Below are 19,035 nucleotides of genomic sequence, written 5' to 3' on the forward strand. Positions count from 1 at the left end.
TAAGCTTCCCAATTCCTGTCCCTCATCTCACCCTGGGGAGGGCGAACCAAAGCCCCAATCCTCTTAAAAAGAAGAGCTGAGAATTCAGGAAGAAAATCAACGTACAGGCAAGTGACAAATGCCAGGAAGTAATTTTTCTACCGCTAGACTTAGTTTGTTGAACTATGATTTACTAAATGGATGACTATCAAAGTTTCATCATGCTGTTCATTTTCCAAGCCCTGGCCAATGTCAGAAATGAAAAAAAGGACAAGGATTTATAGCTCAGCCTTGACTTGAAGGGTCCTTGGAGTTTTCTGAGCTTAGTTGTTTTCCTTTCCTATATAGACATTTCATGACCCAACTAGGTAACATGATGAGTACTAGAGGGGAGAGAAATAGGCTCAGAGATTTGAGCTGTGGGGTCCTTGGTGTTCTCTCAGCTGGGTGGTTTTCCTTGCAGACATCTCATGACCCAACTAGGTAACATCATCAGTGCAAGAAGGGACTGGGGGGTGGGGAGGGAGAGGACAACTGTGGGGTCCTTGGTGCTCTCTCAGCTGGGTGGTTTTCCTTGCAGACATCTCATGACCCAACTAGGTAACATCATCAGTGCTGGAAGGCAAGTAGGGCTTGCTCTCATTTTATAGTCTAGTACAGTTGCATTTAAAAAAAAAGCCGACTTCACATCCCTTGTAGCACTGATGATATTACCTAGCTGGGTCATGAAACGTCTGCAAGGAAACAAAACAAAGCCCCCTTCGGAAAGCCACAGTTGCCTGGTGGGCGAAGGCGGATTGGGAAAGGAAAGGAAGGAAGGAAGGACGGAGGAGAGAAGCGGAGGAGAAGAAGAAGAAGAAGAAGAAGGGATAGGGGGGAAGGGGCGGGCTCGCCAGGCCGGCCGGGAAAACAGGCCCGGCCGATGGCCGCCCGGTCCCACCCCCGACCGCTCGCCCGCCGGCCCTGCCTCCCTCCCCGCGGGCGGCGCCTGTCCTCGCGGCGGCGGCGGCGGCGGATCCCGCGAGGCGCCATCGCGGCCCGGCAGGTGAGAGCGGGGAGGCCCGGCGGGGAGGCCGCGGTCGCCATGGCAACGGGCCCGCCACACGGGCCGGATCCCCAAGGCGGCGCCCTGGCTGGGAGGGGGGTAGGGTGGCCCCGCGGGGCGGTGGTGTCGGGAGAGGGGCGGCTAGGGTCCGGCTTCGGGGCCCAGCCAGCGCCGCCGCGCCGCCCGGCCTCGGTGTGCTGCAGGGAAGGCCGGGCAGCAGCTGACGGGGGGGGGGTCTCGGGGATTTTCGAGGGGGAGAAAGCTGAGGTGTGTGTGTGTGTGTGTGTGTGTTTGTGTGTGTGTGTGTGTGTGAGGGGGGGTGTCCCTTGCGGAGCTGAGCTGGGGGCCGGGGAAGAGGAGGGTCGCCCCCCCCCCCCCGGTTCTGGCTCACCTGGCGCTACGAGGCAATTTTAATTGAAATAAATGAATAAAGGGGCAAGGAAGGTGGGTTGCCCACCCTGGCACGCATGCATGAGCGCGCGTGTTTTTAATTATTATTATTTTATATATTAATTGTCTGTCTGTCGGTCTGGTGTGGTGTGGTCCTGTCCCGGGTCTGGTCCCGGTCTGGTCTGTCGAGACAGACATTGCGATCTCCAGAACGTAAAATATATGCCTGTCTCTTATTTTATAACTACACCTGGAACTTCTATATTTAGGTTAGTTTGCAATTCTCTCTCTCTCTCTCTCTCTCTCTCTCTCTCTCTCTCTCTCTCTCTGTGTGTGTGTGTGTGTGTGTATTATATACACACACACATACATACATACATACATACATACATACATACATACATACATACATACATACATACATACATACATATGTGATAGGAGTCTTCCAATATCTCAGGGGTTGCCCCAAAGAAGAGGCAGTCAAGCTATTCTCCAAACCACCCGAGGGTAGGACAAGAAACAATGGGTGGAAACTAATCAAGGAGAGAAGCAACTTAGAACTGAGGAGGAATTTCCTGGCAGTGAGAACGATTAATCAGTGGAACAGAAATTGCCTCCAGAAGTTGTGAATGCTCCAACACTGGAAGTCTTTAAGAAGATGTTTATCTGAAATGGTATAGGGTTTCTTGCCTAGGCAGGGGGTTAGACTAGGAGACCTCCAAGGTCCCTTCCAACCCTGCTATTGTATTGTATATGTAAAAATGTAACCACAACACACACCCATCTCTAGATTTATCGGCTTTGCAAGAGTGTCTTTGTGCTGGGGAGGGGAGAAGGCCGAGTTGGCTTTTGCCACCAGCCAGCCCAGGCAGTCATTTTGTGAGTGGGCACAGCATGGCAACCAGGTGGCGAAGAGGCCCACAACTTTTGCAGAGGGGCCATGCTGCTCAAAACACCCAGCCTGGCAGCGTTCATTGGTTTTATTTCCCATTAGAATTACGGTAACTTTGGCCTTGGCGGCAAAGAGGGAGGGTCCCTATTAGCATGTGATGAAATGTGCCAACCTAGGAAAGAAATACATTGTAGGTTGAACAGGGAAGACGCCTCTGAAACACAATTCTCAGGGTTTCCTGGCCTAGGCAAGGGGTTGGACTAGAAGACCTCCAAGGTCCCTTCCAACTCTACTATTGTATTGTATTGTATTATTGTATTGTATGTATTGGGTGTTGCACTCCCCTAACTTCTGGGCTGCTACCAGTGACTTTCTGAGAATATATTGTGTGAACACAGCCAGTTGGATTAAAACAAACCCTGGATTAGCACAACCTGCAACATCAGTCCCCCAAGTGTTTTAATTGCAAGTATTGGAGTAGCTTTCTATGTTGTGTCTGTTGAAAAGAAATATTTTTCCAGTAACTATTTGGCTTCACTGGATAAATTTAGGTCTTACAGGGAAATCTCTATCCATGTTCTCCTTGGCAGAGTTTTTATACATTTCCTGTCTATTCATTTTAACAATTGAAAGTTCAGGGAAAGTTCTCCAGACGTTGGATTAATTTGTAATCTTATTGCCACCATATATACGTTTGTACTGGGCTTTATAGTTTGGAGCCTTTTGATAGCTCTTTCAACTTTTCTTTTACCAGTCCCATTATTTTAACATGTCTTTATTACTTTCATTTAGTTCCCAGGCATTACATTTTGAGTTAGTCTATTTTCCCATAAAATAAATTGGATATATGCTGAAGTAGTTTTTGATCACTTCAGCAGGTTGTAAATTGCCTCCTAGGAGTAAAATCAAAGATTTCCTTTCCTCTTTTTATTTGTTTGTGGCTGTGGTTGTGAAAGATTAATAAGGTATAATAATTACTATGCTACTTGTGGTTACACAATTTCCCGATAAACAGGTACTGATTGGCAACTGTAGTAATTTTAAAAAGCACAGATTAAAGATTTCACATATTTGATACGAAACACTGCAATTGTTTTATAGTGCTATTTAATTACTGTTATTTACATGTTTGTTTTTATTTTAATGTAACTCTTCCTCCAGAATAAACCCAGAGAAGCAGAAGAAAATTAAAATTACGTAATTGGTAAAAGAAACTCCCTTAAATGATTGTTTTCATTTAGCCTTGTTACTTCAGATAATATAATGCAAAGTTAATGTTAAGAGAAAGTCTAATCTTAAAGCAAATACTCTTATCCTGCAAATACTCAGGAAATATTTGTGTTTTTGTGGCTGCTTTATACACATTTTTTTTCCTATATTTTCACTAGAATGGAGGAGCAGTTTGCCTGACACACAATACATTTTCCTGCCTTCACGTTACCTGAGAGGATGTTTCTCATGAATACTTCTCCTTTGGTGGCCCTTCCAAGAAAATGGGAGCCCTTTCCTCAGTCAAGGAATTGCAGGTATCCGGTCTGTTTCTCGGAATCTGAAGAAGATCTGGCTAGAACAGCTGTCAATGCCAAAGTCCAGATGATCATAAACAATTTGCAAAGTGAAGAGGTCTCCCTGGGTGCCAGCAGCAAATATGGCTGCATCGTACAGAAGAAACAGAAGGTAGCAAAGGATAGAGGGCACAAATTTAGGAGGAATGACCAGCTGCTACAGGAACATATTAACTACACCCTTCGTAGCTATCCAACAGACTCTGATGGAATGGACATGGAAGAGGGCACAGAGTTTGGACCTCACGCCTTGAATTCTGACAGTGACGATTCTGTCGATAGAGATATAGAGGAAGCCATTCAAGAGCACCTGCGAAACAAGGGCCAGAACCTTCCCCCGCTACCAAATAACGCCAAGAATTTGCCTAGTAAGGATGAAGATCATCCAGCCCAACAGAAATTTCCTTCACACGATGCCGCTTGTCATTTATTCCCTGCTGGTTGTGGTCCCGTCAGTTTGGCCCAGCCGTATGTCCTTCCTGGTCACATTGAAGATCATGATGTCCGTTGGGCGTCCTCCCCTTGTAGCGTGAGCAGCGACGACTCTTTCGAACAGAGCATAAAAGCCGAGATTGAACAATTCCTGAAGAAAAAGAAACAGCAAGCAAGAAGGAAGATCCCGAGGAGGGCTAAGCTGTTTCATGAGAGAGAAGAGCTTCAAGAGAAGCCGGCCCTCAGTCAGAAAGGCAGCATGAACAGAGGGAATCAAAGTTCTTTAAAGCAAGGAGGCAAGGCGTACTTCTCAAAATGGCATCCTGAGCTACAAAGCATTGGCAGGGCTACGTTCTTGAAGTCAAATACCAGCGAAGAGCCTGCAGCCTGCAAAATGGAAAGGCAAACAGGCTTCTCCACCCCGACAGTTCGTGATTCCTCCTCTCTGGAAGAAAGCAAAAAAACTGGGAAAAGGCCGATAGCTTGCAAAGCCCGGAGAGAGGAAAAAAGAGTCGAATGCACAGATTTATCTGATTCGAGCAGCGATGACGGGATCGAAGAAGCTATTCAGCATTATCAGCTTGAGAAGATGAAGAAAGCTGCGGAGTCCAAAGCGGGCTGCCTTTCTTTGCAGAAGGAAGGGTTCAGCACCAGCAAGGCAGAGAATATCCCTCCGAGCGTGAGAAGTGCCTTGCCAGAAATCAGTCCGAAAGCTCAGCGCTGCAACAGGAAGGACGCCAGCGCGAAGGTAGCGGCAATAAACACGCCTTGTAACCATCTAGGGAAAAGCAGGAGGTTTTCTCCTCCAGGAAACAGTTTTGCCAAATGCGCAGTCACACTTCAGGCTTCGTGTCGAGTAGACACGGCTGCCGAATTAATGTGTGCAGAGGCCATACTTGACATCTCCAAAACTATTTTGCCTCTCCCAACAGCAAGTGATCATAAATTATTCTCAACTAGCCCTCCCTTTTCTTCGCAGAACATGCTACCTTCCCAGTACGAAAGCGACAACAATATTGTGGATAGCGACGACAGCATTGAGCAGGAGATAAGAGCTTTCTTGGCTGTCAAAGCAAGGACCAAGCATTTAATAGCAAAGTCCACTTTCCAAGTGCCTCTGTCGTTGGGGCAATCCAGGGAGCAGACTCAGAGTTCCAAGGAAACATTCCCCAAATGCCTAAAACTGCCACTAAAACTGAATCACAAAAAGACGCTTAAGAGGAAACGTGAAATAGCCCCCCAGAATGAAGATGCACAGTTAATCTCAGAGGTGGACTATTTGGATAAGAATCTTCCAAAATCCTCTGTCACCCATCCGAGAAATGAAAGGACTGGAATGATGGTGCTATATCCAAAAGGCACGCAAACCCCTGTTCATTCTACCGGTGTCCCATGCCCTTTGCCTAACACACCACACATTTCTGGAAGTCTGGTAGAAAGTATCACACGAGGTTTGCAGAAATATGGGGCAGATGATAAAAGCAGCTCATTTGATAGCGATGAGGATTTGGATACCGCTATCAAAGATCTCCTGAGATCCAAACGGAAACTAAAGAAAAAACCCAAAGACCAAAGAATCCACTGCAAAAAGAAAGGCCCGTTTGGCGATGCTGAAATGCATATTTTTTATAAGAACGAGAGAGACAGCCAATCCCAAACTCCCACCTTACTTAAAAAGTGTCTTGTAGGTTCCAGGAGAGACATTAGAGAGGGGAGTGTAAAGAAGGGGCCTTTGAGAAAACCGAAAAGTACCATAGAGTTTGAACCTGAATGTAAAAAGGAATACCAGACCAAACCAGTTTCTGGAGTGGAAATCCAGCAGGCTACAAAGACCCATCCATGCCTGTGGGCTGTGACATCCTCGACGGATGAGAGCAGTTCTGTAGATAGCGATGACAGCATTGAAGAAGAAATCCAGAAGTTCTTGGCTGAAAAGGCGAAAGCCTCCACCGGGATAGTGGGGTTACCAGATGCCACTGGAGTTGCTGGGACTTTGAGGGCGGAGAAGCCCCAGGCCGCTCTGTTGAAAGCAGAGTGGCAGCTACTCAGGCAAGGAAGCCCTGCCTCAGAGAAAGAGGGTCAAAAGGTGGGCAGGTTGGACCCCACAGGCTCTGAGGTGAGCAGCCGCCAGGGATGCTCAGGAGAGAATGAAGAAAATGCATCTCACCCCAGTGAACAAGCCAGACCATTGACGGAAGATGGGAGCAGCCAGGCTCCAGTGGAAAACCCACCCGCTGAGGACAGAAAGGAGATGGAGCTGCCTGTAAGAAGAGCTGCAGTCCAAAGAAAGGACATTTTGGAGGACAGGTTCGATCAAAGGACCCTCTCCTCCGGGAAGGGCAAAGCGGAGGAGCGTTGTAAATGGCAGAATTATTTTAAGGCCGCGCCCTCTTTCAAAAGGAAGCGCTCGCAGGGATTCAAAATGTCCAGCAAATTTCTAGCAGGTCTCAATGGTGGTGGGAATAAGAGGAAATCTGAGCTTTTAGGCAAAGGACAACAGGACACCAACCTTCCTTTGCTCAACAAGAATGGAGGGACCTTGGCAGCACATTTGCTTGGGGAGGGGTCTCTGCCCAAACAGATTGTGGGCTCCAGAAGTGAGGCAGGGGTAAGAGAAGCAGACCAGCAGACCACTGTAACCCCTAAAGTGGTGAACCTGGTCAAACGTGATAGTGTGGAAAGCCACAAAGGAGATGCCAGACAAAGCCCCCCTTTGCAAGGGCCTGGCATAGAAGAGACCACAATTAGCCCAGGGGCAACATGTGTTGAAGTCCCTGTTAGGAGAAGGAGACCCCTGGAGTACAGCCCCAGTTGGGCAAAATGTGAGATTCCTGAAGGCCCTTGTGATTTATCCCTCAAAGGAAAGGTGATCGGCCAAGGTAGTACAGCAGAGGCGCAAGGCCAGAATCTTCTAGAAAGAGGTTCTGCCGAGTTGGGCCAATGGGGGAATAACCCACTGTCTCCGGAAAACAATCCCAGTTCTTAACAGCTTTGTTTCACAGGGTTGGCATTCTAAAAGGCAACTAAATCAAAACTCTGTTCTAACAACGCTTCTCACCCAAAACTTAATTATCTGTGTTGGAAGAGTTGGAAGAGATAATAGGCGAAGGAGCGATCCAGGTTCCTGTTGCATTAAGAGCTCAGATCATCCCTTTGTAGTGAATGAAAATAAATACCTCTCGTCACAGAGATTCGAACGGGGTCAGCATGGCCAAGCAACCAAAATGATATTTTAGAGAACCTGAAACTGACAGGAGAGGCAGTGGCCATAGAGGTACTATCCACTATACCAGGGGTGTCCAAACTTGGGAACTTTTAAGACTTGTGGACTTCAACTCCCAGAATTCCCCAGGCTGGGGAATTCTGGGAGTTGAAGTCCACAAGTCTTAAAAGTTCCCAAGTTTGGACACCCCTGCACTATACGATCCACACTTGCAACAAAATACATCTCCAATTACACCTATCCAGCTTTTGCTTTCTCTTTTGATAAGAGTGATTTTTGTTCAATACAAAAAGGGGAACGCTGGAAGGAAATCTTTACATGACAATTTATACAGCATGCTTAACTTTGGTTACCGTGGATTTTCATAGTAGATGAGTACAATAATCACTGTGTTTTCAGGCTGTTTTCTAGCAAGATTTCCAGGTACGCAGGGCTCTTCCCCCCCCTCCCCCCCGCAGCCTTCCTGGCCTCAGCTTTCAAGATTTGGAGAGCCGTGTTGAAGGAAAGACCATCAGATGGGATACAAAAGGAATGCTAGAATAGAAGCCCTCTTATCTCTTCTTAAAGCAGTTATCAGCAGCGGAGAAAATGTTACACAAGAGGCAGAACAGTGAAAACAAACGGGGCCACTTGTAAAAACACAATTCGTATGACTTTCAGTGATAAAAAACACATTTTTTTAAAAAAAACAATCGTGTCTTTAGAACTGAAAGTTGTACAGATTTTTTTTTTTTAAAAAGAATCGCATAGAGGCCCCTTTTCTGTTCCGGAAACTTCCTTCAGTTCAAAATGCCAAGCATCATTGATAATGCCGGGGAGGAGGAGGAGGGGGTCCAAGACTGGAAGCACCCCTTTTTTCAGATTCTTGAAAAACAAAAACCCTTCAGGTATTTCTCAGCTTGATCGCTGAAGGGTAGTGAGCTAAAAGAGCAGCCTTAATTCCAAACTGAAATTGAACCTGATCTGTTTTCTCCCTGTCCATGTTGCTTTTTATAGGATTGAAGTCCTGTGTTCTTGTCCAGTTAATCTGTTTCTTCTTCTGGTAAATCCTGTTGAACATTCCTTTCACTGACATTCTTGGGGGACGATGGGGTGTTTGTTAGAGCCTCCTGTGTTCCCTTCCTGTTGAGTTTCAAAACTTTGTAGCTTGTAATCTCAATGCCCTTTGATTGAAGATGCACTTTTTAAATTAAGAAACCTTCGTTTTGTACATAAGAAATGGTGTACATTCGTACATTTATAAGATTTAATAAACTCGAGTTCAGTTCATGGACCCTGTTTTTATTTTGTCATATATTTTGAAGAGCTTATTTTTCTATCGTCTTATGTTGCAAAGAGGATTCAGGAATTCTGTTTTTTCAGGCAGTGGTTGGGTGACCGCTGAATTTAGATTCCGCACTAAGCTGCCGGTTGGGTCCTTTCGACTTTTGACTTCTATGAACATTTTTGTTTTGCTTGCTGTAGTGATCTTGGCACATTAGCACTTCCTGCAACCCTCATATGGTCTTCTTCCCAAACATCTCCCCAAAACATGGACTTTCGCATCAGGTCTCACCTGGAAAGACATGGGTGGAACACTCCTTGGTCCAAACACAGAGAGGGAAATAGTAATTTTTATGGGAATTGAAGATTGATTCTGTAAAAACAGACAACATGAAACCAGCACCCTGTCGAAAGAGTTCATTCTTACACTAAGCCCCAATTTTGTTAACTCTCATTTGTCTTAACAAACCTACATTGCCTGGATTCAGAGTTGGCAAGACCACAACAGCGAGTCACAAAAAAGTGGAGAGAGGAGAGTTTTTGCCGTGATCTTGAATCCGCAGCACTTTCACTGGCATTGCCTGTAACAAGCTTTTATCACAGCCGTAGTTTGTGTAACAATCGTTTGTAGAATACACTAGCTCAGTGACGGTGAACCTTTTAGGCACAGAGTGCCCAAGCTGAAAGGTGCGAGCAGCAACCACCAACTGGCCGGCACATATATGCGCCTTGGAAACCCGACAACCAGCTGGCTGGCATGCATGCCCACATTGGAAACCCAACTACCAGCTGTGTGAGCTGGGGCGATGGTGCACGTGCCCACCGAGAAGGCTCTGCATGCCACCTTTGGCACACATGCCATCACACACTAACAATTGGGGCTTCTTGCCACTTGCTTCCGCATCCTTCGCTGATACTTCTCTTAATTTTGGTGGTCAAAGGGTCACCGGCATATATGCATGGTTATTTCTACCCTTATTTTTCACTTGAGAGAAACCAAGGTTTAGGAAAGATGGGCGGCATTTCTTCAGGTTTGACGTTAAGACAGGTAAACGGATATTAGAGCCATTGCCCAAATGAAAATACTTTTGATTTAGAGCTCTTACTGCAAATCTGCACAAGCCCTGCCTTGTTGAGCTTTTGACCAGTGTGGAGTTTTCCCTCCTTTTCAAGATGCCTTTTCATAGAACATAGAGAAACAGGGCTGGGAGAGGGACCCTAGAGGTCTTCTAGTCTTGCCCCTGCTCTAGTCTTAAGCGTCCCGTTCTACCAGCCCAATCAAATGATTGTCCAATCCCTTCTTGAAAACCTCCAGTGATCGAGCATCCATAACTCCAGGAGGCAAGCTGTCTTGATAGACGCATTCCAATATTTGAGGGGATGCCACATTAAAAGAGGGGTCAACCTGTCCTCCAAAGCACCTGAAGGCAGGACAAGAAACAATGGATGGAAACTAATCAAGGAGTGAAGCAACCTGGAATTAAGGAGAAACTTCCTAACAGGGAGGACAATTAACCAGTGGAACAGCCTGCCACCAGAAGTTGTGAGTGCTCCCATCACTGGAGGTTTTTAAGAAGAGACTGGACAGCCATTTGTCTCAAATTGTATAGGGTTTCCTGCCTAGGCAGGGGGTTGGACTAGAAGACCTCCAAGGTCCCTTCCAACTCTACTATTGTATTGTATTGTATTGAGTGTCTGCCACCAGAAGTTGTGAGTGCTCCCATCACTGGAGGTTTTTAAGAAGAGACTGGACAGCCATTTGTCTCAAATTGTATAGGGTTTCCTGCTTGAGCAGAGGGGTTGGACTAGAAGACCTCCAAGGTCCCTTCCAGCTCTATTCTGATTAATTTTTTCTCCTCGTGCACTAACCTGGCTCCAGAAAAACACGTCTCTGAGTCCTGGGGTACTAACAGGTTGCAACAAGGTGTTCCTAAGTGTTGTGGGGAGACATGATAGCAGTGTTCCAATATCTCAGGGGTTGCCACAATGAAGAGGGGGTCAAACTATTCTCCAAGGCACCTGAGGGCAGGACAAGAAGCAATGGGTGGAAACTAATCAAGGAGAGAAGCAGCTTAGAACTGAGGAGAAATTTCCTGACAGTTAGAACAATCAATCAGTGGAACAGAAATTGCCTCCAGAAGTTGTGAATGCCCCAACACTGGAAGTCTTTAAGAAGATGTTGGATAGCCATTTGTCTGAAATGGTATAGGGTTTCCTGCCTAGGCAGGGGGTTGGACTAGAAGACCTCCAAGGTCCCTTCCAACTCTACTATTGTATTGTATTGTATTGAGTGTCCCCACACCCCCTCCATTTCAGAGCCACCAAAATCTCCCCAGATCGCTCGTGACCACCCTTAAAGCAGCCGCATCTTTTCCCGTGTGCACTTAACAAGTCCTAGCATACCCATTTGGCTTCGTATCTGAAGCGCTGCATTTTCCTAGTCAATGTATTGAATTCTCAGATCCAGATTCCCCCCCCCCCCCCAAACTCACTTCTCTTTGGATTATAGGCCATGGAGCATTGTTCAAAGGTGAGACAGTCATCGTGTCAGCCTCTGCTTTGCTGCTCGCTTTCAGCTGCCATTGAAACGGGGAGAGGGGGGGAGATAACATGGTATTTGGGAGGGGAAGCTTCAGCACAGGAGTGAATGAAGAAGGGAGTCCTTTTCTCACCATCTACTGCGCAGGCTGCAGATAGTGGAATTGCCGCCAAGGCCAACCATCCGGCATACCAACCTGATGATGGGTTTTAAAGCTGCAGCCCACATGACACCTGTGGGGTGTGCGGATTGGACTGGGGGACGGGGTTACTAGGGGGAGGGAGTTGGGTCACATATTGATATCTATGATTACACGCCCTTTTGCCTCAGATCTTGCTTTGCTACCTGCTTTCTACTCATAACCAGTAAAAGTACTCTTAATTCTGAAAAACGGAGTTGAGTGGTTTCTTTCTTGGTTACTGATGAAGGCTGCCGTGACACATCGGCTCGGCAAAAGCGGCGGCCACAAAATTAAGAAACTGCTTTGAACATATGTAGTTAAGCTCTGGTTGATTCATCTCGATGATTGGCAGAACCACCGGGAAAACTTCCGGAGCTGTCCCTACGGCGTCCTCGGTGCTCTCCGAGCTTGGTGGTTTTCTTGCAGACATCTCATTACCAAACTGGGTAACATCGTCAGTGCGAGACTGACAATGAAATGTCTGCAAGAAAACCACCAAGTTCAGAGAGCATCATCAAAGGACCGCACGAGTTAACCGTGAGCTACAAAGATTCTCTTCTATCAGTTGCTGTGGGACAGATGTGGCCATTTTCGACTGGCAAAGTAGGTCTTGCCCTAATTTTGAAACCACGCACAGAGACCCGTCCATTCTCAACGTTTTTATGGCAGGTAATGTCGATCTAACATGCTCATCGTGTTAAGAAAGAGGCTAAGGCCGTTTGCAAGATGCAAGCCAGGATCTATTGGGGAGTCTCTCCTGGTGCAAGTCACCTTTGAAAAAAGAATTCCCAAGGAAATTGGGGGGGGGGGGGGGGAAGGCGCATTAAACATTTTTTTGGTCTGGTTGTTGGACCGTTAAAAAGCTAAAGGAGATCTGGAAGCCTTTCGGTGCTCCTTACTCCGAAAGGGAGGGTCCTTTAGTTCGGTAACTGGGGTGGAAGTTGAGGGTATCCAGGAAAGTGATGAAGTTGTCAGGACCAGTCACGTAGCTTTTTTCCATGGCGGTGTTGATGCCATAGTTCCTGTACATGCCGAAGGTGATGAGGCGGTCAGAGAAGGCATGTGGACTGACATGGAAACTGGTCTGCGGAGAGTCAAAAAAGATGAGGGCAACCTTTAGTCATCAGAGAAGAGGCCATTCAAATCACCTGGAGCAGAGATCAGCGACCCTTAAACACTCAAAAGAGCCATTTGGATCCGTTTCCCACAGAAAAAAAAAACCCACAGGGAGCCACAAAATCTACCGGGGGTCAAAAAGCTTAATAAATTGCATGCCGGCGGATGCCGCACCTTGGCAGTTGTGACACGTATTTCGAGCGTCAGGAAGCCGCCGCAGAGGGATGAAAGAGACACATGTGTCTCCAGAGCCGCTGGTTGCTGACCCGACCTGGAGCATCACGACGACCACGTCGGCCTCATGGCGGGGGCCAGAATCCCCAACGGGTCAGCTGGAACCACCCACCCAAGTATTAAGACCTCGCGTTCATAGGCTGATTTAATCCCCAATTTGGGTGAGTGGAGCCTCGCCCCAAAGAATCTGGATGGGTAAGTGGGAAGTTAGAGAGACTTGGAGGCCGAGATGCAAATCTCCCTTCAGCCACATGAACAAGCCACTTGTTCTGCCCCAGCTCCCCAAACACGACAAACCCTCAAAAGATTCCCTCATTAGGAGTGCCGGCAGCTCCAACAAAAAGTTTATCTCGCAGGCTAATAAGTCCGTCCGCCTGGAAGATGAAGAGCTGTCTGCCACATTTATTCATCTCCACCCCCTGCCTTTCATCCCCAGAGGTAGGGTGGGTTCTCGCTAGCAGCGGTGGCTTTCCGAAGGACCGGCCCATAGATTTCCACTGCTCTCCTCTCCTGCCTTCTGTGCATCAGGCACTGGACCCAGCTGTTCCTCCTCTTCCTCAGCAGCCACCTCCAGACGGATGGCCCAGGCTCTGCCGCTTTCTCTCTCTCCCAACTCCATTCCCTCTCCCCCCTCGGAGCTCCCAGGTTGTCCTGATGCTGACCCTCCCACGCCTCCTCCTCTGATTCGGCTGCTGGAGGGCCACAACACCCCTGGAGGTCTTTGGCTGGCCATTGCCCCTCAGCCCAATGCACCCCACTGGAGTGAAAATGGAGACCTCCGTGGAAGAGGAACGACCCTCTTGCAAATGTTTAGAAACATGTCCAGGCTGAACAAGGGGTGCTAGTCTCCTCAACCTAGTCAATATTGTGTCAGAGTTAATTCAAGGGGCACCACGTTCCTCCTCCTCCTTAATGCCGAAGTTATATTCTTCGACACCAGAGGTGGGGAACTATGGCCAAATAAAACTAAATTAAGCTGAAAGAAGACCAGAGAATTTGAGAATTTGCGCCAAATTGTGGGAACCTGCTCGCATGCCATGCTAATCAAATGCATTAAAAGCTGGTTTATTCCCTTGCTGAACCAATTCACGGTTTCCAGAACAGGAATCAGCTACCATAATATTCAGATCTCAATACTGACCGGCATCTCGTGCACCGTTGGAGGTTTGGCTCCGTAATCCATGTTGGTGGTCCTGAACAATGGGTTGCGTTCTTTCACTCTGAAATGACGACAACAACAACAAGAACAACCTCAGCCAGTAGGATTCTTTCTTAATACTTTACTAATTTTAAGGGAGTAACATTGAGTATCCAGAACTAAGGAGAAATTTCCTGAGAGGGAGAACGATTCATCAGTGGAAAGACTTGCCTGCCGAGGTCATAGGCGTTCCAACGTTTGAGGTTTTTAAGAAGAGGTTAGACAAACTATTTGTCTGGGCTGGTATAAGGTCTCTGGCCTTGAGCAGGGGGTTGGACTAGAAGACCTCTGAGGTCCCTTCCAGCCCTATGATTCTATTTCTAAACGATTTCTAAATCTCTATTTCTAAATGATTTCAGCTGGTTAAGCATTCAGCATCTCCTCTCCTTCCTTCTTTGCTTTCAAGAAGAGACTGGACTGCCATCTGTCAGAAATGGTGTAAGGTCTCCTGCTTAGGCAGGGTTGGACTAGATGACCTTCAAAGTCCCATCCACCTCTGTTCTGTTATTCGGCTTTTTTTAATTTTAGAAATAAATCACTTCCCACTACCGTACTACTACTACTACTACTACTACTACTACTACTACTACTACTACTACTACTACTTCTTCTTCTTCTTCTTCTTCTTCTTCTTCTTCTTCTTCTTCTTCTTCTTCTTCTTCTTCTTCTTCTTCTTCTTCTTCTTCTTCTTCTTCTTCTTCTTCTTCTTCTTCTTCTTCTTCTTCTTCTTCTTCTTCAGAAAAAGCATTTTCCCCCTCAAAGCAACCAGTTTCACCAATCAAGTTCACACATGCCTAAACCTTCAACAAGCAAACCACGTTAAGCCTTTTGTTTGAAATTGTGTTCTGTAAGCCCTTTGCAAGTCAGTTCCTCTACACCAGGGGTGTCCAAACTTGGGAACTTTAAGACTTGTGGACTTCAACTCCCAGAATTCCCCAGCCAGCCATGCTGGCTGGGGAATTCTGGGAGTTGAAGTCCACAAGTCTTAAAGTTCCCAAGTTTGGACACCCCTGCTCTACACCTGGCTGGGGAATTCTGGGAATTGAAGTCCACAAGTCTTAAAGTTCCCAAGTTTGGACACCCCTGCTCTACACTCTCCCCCTTAAACCACTCATCCTAAACAAAAAAAAAAAGGTCCAGATGTATTTATTTTAGATTAAAGCTATATTTACTTTTTTAAAAATCATTTAAATATTGTTTTGCTGGATTGTAAGTTGCCCAGAGCTGCATAAACTGCAAGATGGGAAGGATATACATTTAATTAATAAACACAATTCAATGAATACACTTTTCCAGCCTCATTCACTCCAGGAAGACTTGGGGGGGAGGGCTGCTGTAAACTGTGCTTTGCTAATTGTAAAGGTAAAGGTTCCCCTCGCACATATGTGCTAGTCGTTCCTGACTCTAGGGGGCGCTGCTCATCTCTGTTTCAAAGCCGAAGAGCCAGCGCTGCCCGAAGACGTCTCGGTGGTCCTGTGGCTGGCATGACTCAACACTGAAGGCGCATGGAACGCTGTTCCCTTCCCCCCAAAGGTGGTTCCTGTTTTTCTACTTGCAATTTTTATGTGCTTTCGAACTGCTAGGTTGGCAGAAGCTGGGACAAGTGACGGGAGCTCACTCCGTTACGCGGCACTAGGGATTCGAACCGCCGAACTGCCGACCTTTCTGATCGACAAGCTCAGCGTCTTAGCCACTGAGCCGCTGCTAACCTGCACAGATGTTCTTACTAACTGCAGTGGCTGGGGTTTCCAAATCACGCTTAGCTAACCCCTAACCAACCTCCTCCCATCCGCTCACTGACAGGACTCCGCCCTTTGGCCCATCAGGTTGGCAACTTTGTGCCCATCTGGGCCAAACCGGACCAAGACGCTCCGCCTACATCTCAAACCCTCCCTCGACTTTGCCAGCCCCACCTGCTTCTGTAAACTGGCACTCCAATGGGCACGGGCCCTTCCACTCACCTGTAACCCCGAAACCATCCCGGGTGGTTGAACCGGGCAGGTAAGTCGTGGCTCACCCGATATTGATCGCTGGTTCTCTGGGCTAACCGACTTTCGTCCGCACTGCGCAAGGCGGCAGCGGCGGCTTCAGGATCGGGCTCCTCGGCCATGGGAAGGGCTGGGCGGGTGGAGGCCGCTCAGAACAAAGTCCCTCCGTCTGTAGGAAGAGAAGAGCTGGTGGAAGGCCAGCGTGGTACCCTCGCGCCCGGCTTTGGCGTGGAAACCAAGCTCAGGTTGCTAGGAAACCATGTCCAGGTTGCTAGGAAACAGCTCCAGGCAGTCTGGTGCATTTAAAGCAACAGCAGCTTCCCTGCATCAGCCTGCACTTGATGGGGGGGGGGATGGGGAGGGTGGCAGACAAAATCCCCTTTTCTTCCCTTGACAAAGGAGGCTGAAAGCCAGACGAGCGAATCCATCACGAGACCAAAAAGTGAGAAGGAAAGGATAGGATAGGATGGGAGAGAAAATAGAACAGAGAATAGAATATAGAATAGAATAGAATATAGAATAGAATAGAGAATAGAGTAGAGAATAGAATAGAAAATAGAATAGAATAGAATAAAAATAGAATAGAATAGAGAATAGAATAGAATATAGAATAGAAAATAGAATAGAGAATAGAATAGAAAATAGAATAGAATAATAGAATAAAAATAGAATAGAATAGAGAATAGAATAGAAAATAGAATAGAATAGAATATAGAATAGAATATAGAATAGAATAGAATATAGAATAGAATAGAGAATAGAGTAGAGAATAGAATAGAAAATAGAATAGAATAGAATAAAAATAGAATAGAATAGAGAATAGAATAGAATATAGAATAGAAAATAGAATAGAGAATAGAATAGAAAATAGAATAGAATAATAGAATAAAAATAGAATAGAATAGAGAATAGAATAGAAAATAGAATAGAATAGAATATAGAATAGAATATAGAATAGAATAGAATATAGAATAGAATAGAGAATAGAGTAGAGAATAGAATAGAAAATAGAATAGAATAGAATAAAAATAGAATAGAATAGAGAATAGAATAGAATATAGAATAGAAAATAGAATAGAGAATAGAATAGAAAATAGAATAGAATAATAGAATAAAAATAGAATAGAATAGAGAATAGAATAGAAAATAGAATAGAATAGAATATAGAATAGAATATAGAATAGAATAGAATATAGAATAGAATAGAGAATAGAGTAGAGAATAGAATAGAAAATAGAATAGAATAGAATAAAAATAGAATAGAATAGAGAATAGAATAGAATATAGAATAGAAAATAGAATAGAGAATAGAATAGAAAATAGAATAGAATAATAGAATAAAAATAGAATAGAATAGAGAATAGAATAGAAAATAGAATAGAATAGAATATAGAATAGAATATAGAATAGAATAGAATATAGAATAGAATAGAGAATAGAGTAGAGAATAGAATAGAAAATAGAATAGAATAGAATATAGAATAGAATATAGAATAGAATAGAATATAGAATAGAATAGAGAATAGAGTAGAGAATAGAATAGAAAATAGAATAGAATAGAATAAAAATAGAATAGAATAGAGAATAGAATAGAATATAGAATAGAAAATAGAATAGAGAATAGAATAGAAAATAGAATAGAATAATAGAATAAAAATAGAATAGAATAGAGAATAGAATAGAAAATAGAATAGAATAGAATATAGAATAGAATATAGAATAGAATAGAATATAGAATAGAATAGAGAATAGAGTAGAGAATAGAATAGAAAATAGAATAGAATAGAAAATAGAATAGAATAGAATAAAAATAGAATAGAATAGAGAATAGAATAGAATATAGAATAGAAAATAGAATAGAGAATAGAATAGAAAATAGAATAGAATAATAGAATAAAAATAGAATAGAATAGAGAATAGAATAGAGAATAGAATAGAAAATAGAATAGAAAATAGAATAGAATAGAGAATAGAATAGAAAATAGAATAGAATAGAGAATAGAATAGAAAATAGAATAGAGAATAGAATAGAAAGAATAGCGAATAGAATAGAATAGAAAATAGAATAGAAAATAGAATAGAGAATAGAATAGAATATAGAATAGAATATAGAATAGAATAGAAAATAGAATAAAAAATAGAATAGAATAGAAAATAGAATAGAATAAAATAGAAAATAGAATAGGATAGAAAATAGAATAGGATAGAAAATAGAATAGAAAATAGAATAGAATAGAGAATAGAATAAAAAATAGAATAGAATAGAAAATAGAATAGAATAGAAAAGAAAATAGAATAGAAAAGAAAATAGAATAGAAAAGAAAATAGAATAGAAAATAGAATAGAATAGAGAATAGAATTGAATAGAGAATAGAATAGAATAGTCTAGGAATAGGAATAGAATAGTCCTGTCAGCTGCCTGCAAATTGTAATTTTCTTCAGGACCAACAATGATGAATGGAATAATTGCATTAACTGGAGTACACTATACATACAGTAATTCAGTTTAAATAAAGAACAGATTTAGTTCTTCTTGCTCTGTCTCTTTCTGTGAATTTTAGGCTTCCTGGTTAACATTTGGAAGGGGCCTTTTGAATGCATCTTTAGGAAGCCTGCGTGAAACCCCAAACTGGGCAGAATCCTCTCTCCATTTGGGGGTGGGGAAGCCCTTTAGGTTTGCCATCTGAAGTAAAAAAGATACAGCCCATTCCTTAGTCCAGGCCTTTTTTTTAAAAAAGGGAAATATTTCGCTTTTCCAGGTTGGCAGCCGGTGAGGGGTGAGGGGTGGGGGGGCAAGAGGGCGGCAGCTCCCATCCCCCAGGCAGCCTGCCCAAAGCAAACCTCGACAAAAGAAACTGGAGCTCCCCGTCCAGCTCTGTTCCCCGCCCTCCCCCGGGCACAATCCGAGGCAAATCGGGGTACAACGCTTTGGTAGTCCGGGACTCCAACCTGCGACGTTGCCTAGCGACGTCTGGGCGTGGCCAGCG

The 19,035-nt window shown here is 44.6% G+C and overlaps 2 protein-coding genes across 4 annotated transcripts; one reads left to right on the plus strand and one right to left on the minus strand.

Moving 5' to 3' along the window:
* On the plus strand, nucleotides 1–7,299 carry PPP1R26 (protein phosphatase 1 regulatory subunit 26). Of its 2 annotated transcripts, none has more exons than XM_081967381.1 (2): nucleotides 1–107; nucleotides 3,698–7,299. In XM_081967381.1, the coding sequence occupies exon 2, from the start codon at nucleotides 3,759–3,761 to the stop codon at nucleotides 7,290–7,292; it is 3,534 nt and encodes a 1,177-aa protein (XP_081823507.1). In that variant the 5' UTR covers nucleotides 1–107; nucleotides 3,698–3,758; the 3' UTR covers nucleotides 7,293–7,299. The 2 variants fall into 2 exon arrangements, with proteins under 2 accessions (XP_081823507.1, XP_081823506.1); XM_081967380.1 differs by lacking the exon at nucleotides 1–107 and adding an exon at nucleotides 804–1,024.
* A 4,864-nt stretch (nucleotides 7,300–12,163) lies between these two features.
* Nucleotides 12,164–19,024, minus strand: PIERCE1 (piercer of microtubule wall 1). 2 transcript variants are annotated; one of them, XM_081967349.1, is made up of 4 exons: nucleotides 18,998–19,024; nucleotides 16,022–16,217; nucleotides 14,004–14,082; nucleotides 12,164–12,596 (listed from the first exon to the last, which is right to left on the minus strand). In XM_081967349.1, exons 2-4 carry the CDS (start codon nucleotides 16,168–16,170, stop codon nucleotides 12,408–12,410), a joined length of 417 nt encoding a protein of 138 aa, XP_081823475.1. In that variant the 5' UTR covers nucleotides 16,171–16,217; nucleotides 18,998–19,024; the 3' UTR covers nucleotides 12,164–12,407. The 2 variants fall into 2 exon arrangements, with proteins under 2 accessions (XP_081823475.1, XP_081823474.1); XM_081967348.1 differs by having other exon boundaries at nucleotides 18,890–19,016.
* Nucleotides 19,025–19,035: the final 11 nt, after the last annotated feature.

The sequence above is a fragment of the Natrix helvetica genome (genome assembly GCF_964273705.1).
Source record: "Natrix helvetica genome assembly, chromosome: 15".
Classification (NCBI taxonomy): Eukaryota; Metazoa; Chordata; class Lepidosauria; order Squamata; family Natricidae; genus Natrix; species Natrix helvetica.